Below are 10,802 nucleotides of genomic sequence, written 5' to 3'. Positions count from 1 at the left end.
AATAATGAAATAACACAATGTTTGTCTTAAAGACAAAAATAATGCATTTATTACTTGCCGTCTTAAAATCTCATGATTCAAATATGGAAATGCATGAAAATAAGTAAAAGAATAGGCAGCACCTTGCTCTCTTGTCTTGCTACTTGACAGTTGTGGTGTGTCACCCATTTCAACACTAGGAATGTATCCTATACACAACTATATGCACTGGCCAGTTTAAATTACTAAAATAATATTTACAGAATCTAGACATACAGACATCTTTTCAAATTAATATATTAAATACAAATATATATAATATGTATTATTGCATACATAGTTTACTAATAGTTTAATAAGCCTTAGCGTTTGTTCAGACAGTAATTCTACTTATGTTTCACTACAAGGTTATGTGCAATAAGAGTCACCTTAGAGATCTGCTTATGGGACTTTTGAAATGCAAACACATATGGTTTAGAAAAACAATTTTTGGGAAAGCCTGCATTGTTTTAATCTATATCTAGTTTTACAGTTAATGACTATATATGGTATTGTCTAACCACTCAAGAAGGAGTGCACCATTGTAACATACAAGGGAAAGTCTAAAAAGGTAAAAATCAAACAGGGGGACTCTAAATACAAATGCACAAAACAGCCTGCTGAGTGGTGGTGGACATGGAAAAATGGTCCCTTGATATACTATGTATGTTTGGGTAGACCTGCTCTGATGGGAGCTAGAGTGATGATAGCAGAGCTTGTTTGGCAGAGAGGGGCTCAGTCAATCTCCATCTCTCCTGAGGGAGGCTTTGTCTGGTTGCTTCCCTTTGCCTCTCCCTTCCCGTCAGCTCCTTGCCTTGGGCCGTTATGGGCCCCGTTGCTCTTGTAGTTCTCCTCTGACACATCCTCTGCTTTGGGCTTCGGCCGGTTGACCACTGGGTTGCATACTTCATCCAGTTCCTAAAGTATAGGTATATGTGGGAGATCGGAACATGCAGTATTATTAAAACGATAAGTAACTGGTGACGATGTGCCAATAGCATGTCATATGGTTGAATCATACCCTCTTATCACACACACCTGTATTTTGGAAATGATGTCTGCTACTTTGACTACTGGGTCCTGGGCGATGGTGAGTTGGCTCTGGGCATTCATCTTGCTGTTCATCCAGCCCATACTTTCATTTACACACTTCTCCACGTTGCTCATCTCCTCAGTATTCAGATGCTGGTAACGTTCATCCTGAGTGTAGATAGGAAACAAAACAATTAGAGCTAGACCACATCTATCTCATTACGTAAATTACCTCATCTATACCCTCACAAAATAATTAATTAATCTAAATTTCACAGATCGTTTATTACATACATCCTGGGTTAAACCCAGAAACATATTAAGTCCTAGAACAGATAGTGTCACAATTGCTCATAAAATGACTATGACATTGACCTAACCAGGTTTGAAAACTGTACAGGCCACAGACGACTGATGACACTAAACAAGTAAAATGGAGTGTACTGAATATGGAAAAGGTAATACAGGGAAAGTAATTAGCACAATCCCAACAGAGCAGTGGTGTAGTAGTTGACAGAGAAAAAGGGGCATTGTAAATGGTCTCAGCATCATTTCACTGCATCTCACACTGAACTTTAGTAATTGGTGGTTCAATCATAGAAATAGAACGACTTCAATGTTTCTAAAGTAGGAGATAACAAGCACGCAACAACATGATAATGCCTTTTCTGACATCAGTGCAATCCAGAAAAACAAAAAGATCACAAAGATGAAAGGATGCTGAAAAGTATTCACATTTTTACCTTCTGTTTGTAAAGCTCCACAGCCTTCATATAGAGTTGGATCTTCTTGCCCATTTCTTCAAATGCCCTCGGCCTGTCCTCCTGCTCCCTGTGTTTGTCCTGAATGGGCTGGCCAAAACTCTGGAAAAGGACATCAGTCAAATCACATCAGTCAAGTCACCAAAAAAAATGCTGAGTCACGAAGCCAAACCTTCAAACGGAGGTTAATGTTTTCAAATGGAGATGACACTGTTCACCTAAATGCCCCCCAAAACATTTGTTTATTATTCACGTATCTTGCTCCTGATTTCAGAACTGCCATAATAGCAGATGGGTGCAGGCAGAGGCTGGATATAAAAATCCTTTATGCTAAATGAACACTAACCTTGAGATCTTCCAGCTTGTCCACATAGACCTGTTTGTCTTGGTCCTCTCCCTCCTCATAAAGCCAGTTCTCTGTGTCTTCGAGCATCATTGTCAGACGATTACTGTCCTTTTTGGAAGGTGAGAAAGGCCAAAACAGGTATCAGTTAACACATGATGTATTGCAAAGCCTTGTTCTTTGTTCAATGTGGCAATATTTATTTATTAGTTGAAAGGAATATGTTAATCTAGGTTCTTACCTCCTCAGTGGTGTACTTCTCATAGATGCCACACAGTTTGTCCCGCAGGTCATACACATATTCCTCCACAGCATTCTTAGCATCATTCCTCTCTTTCTCCAGCTTGTCCTGGACGATCATCTGGCTCTGAAGTACAGAGAGAGAAAAGGAGGGAGGCACGTGTGCTGAGAGCCAAAATCAGCCTTCCGCCTCCTCTAATACCCACTCCCAGACGGCTCAATGGAATCCAGCCACACAAAAATATAGGACACAGTGAGGTACATCATCTGCCACAGTTTTGTAGAAGTGTACTACATAGGTCAATCATGAATGAGACAACTAATGCAGAACTTGCTGTTACATTTCCAAAGGTGGTTCAGATTGTTAACCTTCATACAGAAACCCTTCCTACTCATGTTCTCATGTTTTATGTCTTTGAACTAAACAAGGCAGGTAAGTTTTACTTTACAATAAGCTTTCCTTAGGGTCAAAGTTTTTTTCCCCAGTCGACGCGACCAGCATTACAATGAGAATATGACTCCGCTGCTGGGAAGGCCTTAAGAGTGACTCACCTCATACTCCACAAAGTCATTGAGGACCCCCCTGTCCAGCTGTCTGATGATGTTGGCCAGGATGGGAAGGTCAGTGCTTTTCACTTTGACTTTGGGCTTGCTTCCCCCTGCTGCTGGGTCCTGCTTCTCACCAGGGACTCTCTCCTTTGTTGGGAGATTAAACAAATAAATCAGTTCCAACTCTTATATTGATTCTCAGTGTTTCACAAGACATAAAAGTGTAATTATAGTTTCTTATTATGAATGTATTCACCTTACTGCAGGAACTGACATCCTCATTCTGCTGGTCCCCCTGGCCTTGACTCTCCTGGTCCACCTGCATTTTAGTCTGAGACAGTAGAACACTCTCACAGCAACATCACCTGAATATTACAATCAACTCTTGGCTGCTCTACTTCCAGTAGGTTTGACTCATGGACCACCTTAGTAGTGAAATTCATTATGTTACACCTATGTCTATCTAAACCAGCTTACTTCAAGCTGCACACCCCTCCTGTTAAAGTAACTGTGCAGTGTTTCCAGATTTCTATGAAATATGATCTATAATTAATTACAATATGAGTGAAATAGTTTTCCTTCCAAAATATGGTAATTAAGTAAGTTAAAAAGCTGCTTTTCTGTGTTGGAATGGTGTGTTTGAGATACAAGTTTTAGGTGGAGTTTAAGTGGAGTTTTCTCTAATTTATGCTTTGGCCACAAATACGAGTCAACAACGAGTCAATACGAGTCAACAACGGAATATGATTTTCACTGGATAGTTGTTTTAATCTAATCAAAATCTCTACTGTTCAGAGATGCCAATTAGAATGTTATGATCTGTATGAGTAACACATTCAAATACACTGACATATTGATAATATCAAAGGAGTGGGGGATGATTTTTTTTATAGCAGACACAGGTACAGCACAGCCTGTGAAGGATAGAGCTATGAAGATGTGGAAAGTATATTAATCTTAATAGCTATTCCACTGGCTTCATGTATCCTCTGGCGTCACACACTGCCAAGCCTGGTTATACAAACACACCCGTTCTCTCAAGCTCTATGTGATGAACCTTAGTGAGACCAGTGCTCCACAGATGAGACCAGCAGTGGACTTCACCTTGCAGAAGGTGAAGTGGAGTATGAAAAGGGATTGGAGTGAGGGCTAATCACACACAGTGACCACAAACCTCCTCCATATAGTTAAAGGTGTCATCTTCAATGAGAGGAAAGGGGTGCAGCTTCAAGAGCCAGGAATAGAGAGAAAATGGGCTTGAGTGAAAATAACCACATAGAAAAAGACATGAGGTCAAATCAGTGCTTTAAGTCTTAGACCTAAGACATTCAAAGGGAAGATTAAACAACAGCTTCTTTGTCGCTCTGAAATCTTAAAATAGTGTGAAGTGGCTGAAAAACGAACTTCACAAATGTGAAATTCAGGTGAATCTTCTCACTCCTCCTATCTCTCTTACCTGGTCCTCTGGCCTTCCTTCATTCTGCACAGTGGGTTCCATGTCCATCTGAACATCCTCTCCTTCACCCTTCTGCTTCTCGATCAGGGAGGCACTGGAAACACTGAAGATGCCATGCACGTTGATGCGCACTTTGACCTTCACTTTGGAGCTCTCTCCATCAGGCTGGGGAACCACATTCTGAACAGAAAAACGCCCTGAGAAAGCAAGAGAGAAAGGGATGGAGGGAGAGAGACGTTCAAATGTCACACCTGATGGAGTCACAAGAAATGACACAAACACACTGGAGAATTGACATGTCCATCAGAGACAGGGGAAAGAGGATGAGGTCTGACTAGCTAGTAATTGCACTTCATTCAAACTGAAATCCCATCTGCGACACCCCCTTATAATGCACACACTCACACACACAGCTCGGCTCTGTAAATGACTCCTGTGACTCATAGGGACGCAGTGTTCCATGAGAGATTAAGCCTGAGTCCTAATTACCAGCCAGGTGGGAGACCCCCACTATAGGGTTTCATTGTTCATCATCAGGCTGGCCACCAGGGAACACTTGCAAATAGCCATTACAGACATATTGGAGCTGAATTCCATAGAGCACACTGCTCTGTCTTGTAAGGGGATCTCAAGGCAGAATAGCAAAGTGCCATCCGGATGTTACAGCTACATATTTTATGTTCAGTGAGACCACCTTCAAATTCCTTGAACAGGTACATTAAAGATGGAGGAACTGCAGAGGCCTGAGTTGAATAAGCAGGTGTACCTATCCTGATGTCCGGGTAAGGCAGCTCCTGTGGGAGGCTGTAGAACGCTTCCAAGTCAAAGGGCTCCTTCTTGTGGAAGGTAATGACTTTGGAGAAGGGTGCTGCATGGTTCTTACTGTACACCTCACATTCTCTGTAGAACAGACAGTGGTGTTGAATGAGGTCAAGACAAACACAGAGGGAAACACTGAGTTGTGATGTCTGCTCATCTTACTATAAACAACACTGTACCTACAGACGCATGTTTCTTTCTATAGAGCCAGCTGAGTATGTGCCCTTACCCAACTCCATCTTCTGTGGGGGACTTCCAACGCAGGGTGATGGGAAAGGGAACCACATCAGTGATAGAGAATTCACGCACCTTAAACGCTGGGGACATAATTGCACACTACACACACACATACATAAACAAACACACACCCAAACAAGGACACAAACACACAATCACTTTGTTACACACTGAATATTACAGCAAATCATATACAATTGATGGCTGAAGTTTCCATCTCTGTAAGAGGATAGAGGAGTACCTGAAGAGCACAGCCCCGTGCCACAGCCTCATCTGCATTGAGTGTGGTGCTGACATCTTTGCCAAAGAACTTGGAGATCCTCTCTTTAATGGAAGGGATCCTGGTGGCTCCTCCTACCACCTCCACTGCATAGATCTCATCCCGGCTCAGCTCTGACACAAAACACAAACGCACAGAGAGGGTAAAATAATACATGTTCTGGTTACTGTTGAAATATCATTTACTGTCACCACGGATGTTCATCTACTAAATCAAATTTGATTTGATAAAAATGACGTACTTGATTGTTCCATAACTGCTTTCAATGGTGCCTCTACTCTCATCAAAAAGGGTGCACACAGTTCTTCAAACTGGACTCTGAAAATGAAAAGGAAGGGGAAAAGCGGAATTATCATTAATGCATATAAATCTCTAAGACTATAGGAAGCTAAACGAAGGGGTCACAAATCGATATGTGTACCTGTTCATCTTGCCTGTCACATCAATGTCATTCATGAAGCACTCGATGTTAATGGGAAGGTCAGAGCAGTTGGCGCTCATCAACTTCTTCAGTTTCTCACATTCCTGAGACAGCCGCAGAATAGCCCTGGGGTTCTCCCTCACGTTGAGCTTGTACCTTGCCTTGAATTCCTCGCAGAAGTTATCCACAAGTGCCTCATCAAAGTTACGCCCACCCAGGTAGGGGTCAAAGGCTGTTGCCAGGACCTGGTGAATTGACCAGACAGTTAAGGGTTAAATATGGAAGAAATAATTTTAAAAGAAGGGTGAAAATAGTGATAGGCTTCAGTACTTTAGGAATAAAAATCCACCTTGAGTTTGCCTTTGTTAAAGGCTGATATGGAGACCTGGAATGATGAATGTCCCAGGTCCACGAACACCACATTGCGTGGCTTCTCTTCTGGGGTGGGCAGGTCCTGTTTGTAGATCCCATAAGCCAGGGCCACTGCCATTTAGAAACAACAATATGAGACACTCTAATGAATAACACTACACCACTGCAGGAATAAGAACATCTTAGTGGATGGAAATGAATATAAGTAATGTATGTGTTATAAAGTCATCCTGGTCCCCTAAACCTAATATCACAAAATATGATTATATGTTTGTCAGCTTAAAGGCCTACACATTGTAACTTAAAGGCAGGCTTACACAGGCCTACAAATCCAACAAGGGGCTTTTCAAATGCCCTCTGTGAATATCAGTGCCTGCTGATTAAGGGGAGAAACTAAGACTTGCGAAACTGTAGTCTCTAGGGAACCCCAGCCTATTTTGGGATAATGATATTCCCTAATCAAATAAACTTGTTGATATAAATAAAAAATGTGTTGTGGAACAATGAAATACACATTAATGCTTTAGGCAACTAGAATCAATAAATCTAAAGACACTCTGTGGGAACCACTGACCTGCCGTGGTGTCATTGATCAGACGAAGACAGTTCAACCCTGCAATTTGGGTGGCATCCATCACAGACCTCCTCTCTGCATCGGTGAAAAAACTTGGAACCTATGAAACAAAACTCTTGTTAGAAAAGAATAAACTTGAAATAGGATGGAAATATTTGTATGGTTAGTTTCATGGTATATTCAGATGTGCAGTAGCTATATTGTTATTATGTTGACTAGTTCCATTTTCAGTGTATTGCAATATATTGTTGTAACTCACAGAGATCACACAGTCCACAACTGGCTTCTTGAGGGCGCTCTCTGAAGTTTCCTTCAGCTTGGTCAGCAGCATTGCTGTTACCTGCTCAATTGTGAATACCTTGTCCTCATCCAGATAACGCACCTATGAATGGGACACAGTTTTAATTTAGGCCATTTAGACCAATGGTTCCCAAACTGTGGGGTCGGCATGGGGTGTGTGGGGTCGGCATGGGGTGTGCGGGGTGTGCGGGGTGTGCGGGCCCCCCCCCCCCAATTAAAAAAAATAATAATAATAAGGAACTCAGTTTTCAACTTACTCTTGAAAGATGTAATAATAAATTCAGACAGTGTAATTTCAAAATTGGGTAGTGCATCATCAGTTTTCCTCTTGTCATGTCAGTCTTGCATATTTAGAACTTCTCAGAAATGTATAGATCAACTAGACCATGTCGGCTTATGTTTCTTAGCTAAGTTTTTCAGCCCATACATTTTATGGTGATGTTTGAGTCACTCAATATCGCATGAATACACATTAGACATAGCAAAATGTATAAAACTACAAGAAAATTTGCTTTAAAACTGCAAAATTATCTTCTTTGTGGGTCAAATACAGTAGACAATACAAACAATTAAGCAAAATAACAATGGTACTGTACATAGTGACAATGGACCATGGGGTGATGGAGCTAAAGAGAAGAAAATATAAATGGAGTGCAGTGAAAAAGGAACCGAGTGGAAATGTGTACAGTGGTGTTACCTTGATTCCAGTGTTGCCACTGGCCAGCTTGTGCAAGCTGTAAGGCAACTTGGGTTTCTCCCCCTGGACATATGGGTCATCGAACGCTCTGCCATGGAACTTCTTGAAGCCATGGACTGTGTTTTTGAAATTTGTTATAATCTGAAATAAAACATATTTTTTTTACTTACATGTGATTTGATCCTGACCAATTTGATAATTTCCCAAAAAGTATTTATCAGCACAGTACTAGTACTATAAAATCTATTCTCATTTGATTATCTTACTTGACCCTTGGCTGCATTTCCAATGGTGCGGTTTTTGGAGGCCAGAGACACCCAGGCCCTGGGGAACCAAAACAAATAAATACATAACAAATATGCCTAATGGTTGATGGAAGGCTACAAGATAGATTGACATAGAAAGAAGAATACCAGTTTAGAACGATGGAGGTTGAAAATCTGCAGATTATTAAGGGAATTACACAAGGGAGTCTGTGAAAGTATTATGAATTAGGGCAGTAAGACAGAACAGTTCACCTTCAAATATTTAAAATAGTAGCCTGTTCTCTGGGCGGCCGAACGAGTAGAGCAAAGACCGTGAGTAAAGTAGAGAATACCGCACATGCGCAGAAGCTTCAGACCTTTTCGGGAAGAGGATTCCGAAGAATTCGTGCTCATTAATAATATCCCTTTCTTAACTAATTTAACTGATACACTTACGGCATCAGCTCATTGTGTTGCTGACAAAGAGTGATCCGGGTTTTTCTATGCATAGAAAAAGATGCCTGCAGTTGCTCTGATGTCATTTTAGTTATTTGGAAATTGTAGTTATTTGCAAGAGCAGGCTGTAATAAAACCCAGGTCATTACATTCCCTCTCACTGAGAGTATTGGTGCACCTTGCATAGTGGCATGTTAGGAGGAGCAGGTGGAATCTTGCAGTTTCGAGAGGAATTCGTGTCAACTAAACTTTAGGCCATAAGGCTCCATGTGAATATATATGTATTCACAGTCACCTCTTCCAACGTCATAACGTGTGTATGATAGTCACATTTACATAGGCTTACAAGCAGCCATAGGCGTACAAGCAGCCAATCTAGAGCCTATATTTATCTTTGTTCAAATGATTCTGTCCACATGGGAATTTGTCGTACTCTATGTCTGAGAGCAAAAAAAAATCCACAACAGTCAAGTCCCAGCAAATGCAATGATGATCGCAAGAAATAAAATGCGATATAGCCTACATTTTGTTGACACTCAACGCATAGGCCTGCTTTGAAAAACCCCCCACAACATATCTTATTTCAAAAATAGAGTAATGTAAACATATTCATTTAAACAACGATAAGACATGAGATATAGAAAGAAATCAACAAAAACATTCTAATACTGAACAATTTGGTCATATTTGGGCGTAGGCTATCGCCAAGCCTTAAAAACCATGTCTCGGAACAGGATAGGATAGAAAAGTGTAAGATAAGGCCAAAAATTCCATATACGTATACGATTGCAATTATTAAGTAATTTGGTAAAATTAACATGTAACAAAGACTTCTGAGAATGGAGACGACGTTATAACGTTGTAATACGCAAAGCTGAAAAATATACCAATCAATAGGCTACGCATGTACATGGAAGAAAAAATACTATCCAATGTAATGTCATCCTCCAATGTAAGATATTCATAATTACACATGAAACATCCATCGTAGAAGCATTTGATCACTACGCCATCAGGTAGGCTACAGCGCGCATCCAGTCGCAAACATTGCGCACAGTCACATTCTATATAGTGTCAATGATATACTTACGGCGTACATCTGTCACTGTATTCATTGGCAATGGTTTCAATGCCGCCGCTTCTGGCAACAGCGATGTAACAATTTTGGAAACCCACATCAATACCTACTACTGACATAATGAACGTAGCTGTTAGCTTGCGCTATTCCACGTTACGACTGACACTTGACACCTTTCCGATTAGAAAAATAAAATACTCCACTATGCGTGACTGTAGGCTATTTTAAATTATGCCTTTCGTTTTCAGCATCTATTTTAGAGTTAGTTTACACAGTGCTGACTGAATTACTAGCTGTTATGTAAAACAAACTGTTTATAGTCAACTCATTCAACCTAATCCCAGTGAGCCTGGATGTCCACAGGATTCTCTCAGCCTCTATATGGCTACAGTACCATCCGGCAATCCAAGCAAACATGCGCAATTGTAAAGATCAGTCTGGAATGCCTTTAAAACCCGCCCCTGCTATCTGTTATTGGTTAAAATTCACCAAAGGTGTATTTGATTGGTGCGACAGACCATATGAGAGAAAAATCTAGAAGTCCTTGAAAGGGAATCTGCCTTTACGTCATGAGTGACAGTGTAGGGCATGGTCTGCTAGTGTAGGGATAAGTGGATTTGCCACGAGAAGCAATCCTGCCAGGCAAAATGCTTTAAAAACAACAAGTTATATTGACCTCTGTAATACCCTTTTTTTGCAGACCACTGGATATACACTAACTGTACAAAACATTATGAACACATTCCTAATATTGAGTTGCACACCCTCCATTGACACTCCACATACAAAGGGATCACAGGCCTAGCGTCATGTCACCATTATACAGATATGTAAGCCTAGGCATACCTCAATGTTGATACATACCAAAGCCAAAAGTATTACTGAGAGGCTGTAATTGAACTGGAATACTGGAATTGAACAGGT

The 10,802-nt window shown here is 40.8% G+C and overlaps 1 protein-coding gene across 2 annotated transcripts; it reads right to left on the bottom strand.

Annotated features, from left to right (window-relative positions):
- Positions 1 to 20: 20 nt before the first annotated feature.
- Positions 21 to 10,273, bottom strand: hspa4l (heat shock protein 4 like). Of its 2 annotated transcripts, XM_024430202.2 has the most exons (20): positions 9,891 to 10,273; positions 8,366 to 8,423; positions 8,100 to 8,240; positions 7,362 to 7,484; positions 7,103 to 7,202; positions 6,506 to 6,639; positions 6,157 to 6,401; positions 5,977 to 6,053; positions 5,697 to 5,848; positions 5,448 to 5,554; positions 5,166 to 5,299; positions 4,400 to 4,596; positions 4,118 to 4,168; positions 3,200 to 3,274; positions 2,947 to 3,090; positions 2,396 to 2,521; positions 2,158 to 2,265; positions 1,794 to 1,913; positions 1,057 to 1,218; positions 21 to 936 (listed from the first exon to the last, which is right to left on the bottom strand). In XM_024430202.2, the coding sequence occupies exons 1-20, from the start codon at positions 9,995 to 9,997 to the stop codon at positions 754 to 756; spliced, it is 2,544 nt and encodes an 847-aa protein (XP_024285970.1). In that variant the 5' UTR covers positions 9,998 to 10,273; the 3' UTR covers positions 21 to 753. The 2 variants fall into 2 exon arrangements, with proteins under 2 accessions (XP_024285970.1, XP_024285972.1); XM_024430204.2 differs by lacking the exon at positions 4,118 to 4,168.
- Positions 10,274 to 10,802: the final 529 nt, after the last annotated feature.

Source organism: Oncorhynchus tshawytscha, linkage group LG08, assembly GCF_018296145.1.
Source record: "Oncorhynchus tshawytscha isolate Ot180627B linkage group LG08, Otsh_v2.0, whole genome shotgun sequence".
Taxonomy (NCBI): Eukaryota; Metazoa; Chordata; class Actinopteri; order Salmoniformes; family Salmonidae; genus Oncorhynchus; species Oncorhynchus tshawytscha.
The sequence above is the reverse complement of the archived record's forward strand: the minus strand, read 5'-3'. Positions and strand labels throughout refer to the sequence as shown.

Bases quoted from the DNA above. Each gene is read 5' to 3' on its own strand.
- hspa4l (XM_024430202.2), bottom strand. From the start codon at position 9,997: ATGTCAGTAGTAGGTATTGATGTGGGTTTCCAAAATTGTTACATCGCT. The intron at 6,402-6,505 runs GTGGATTTTTAT...TCAATTCACCAG, and splicing joins TTAACAAAGGCAAACTCAAG to GTCCTGGCAACAGCCTTTGA. The intron at 6,054-6,156 runs GTACACATATCG...TTTCATTTTCAG, and splicing joins GTGACAGGCAAGATGAACAG to AGTCCAGTTTGAAGAACTGT.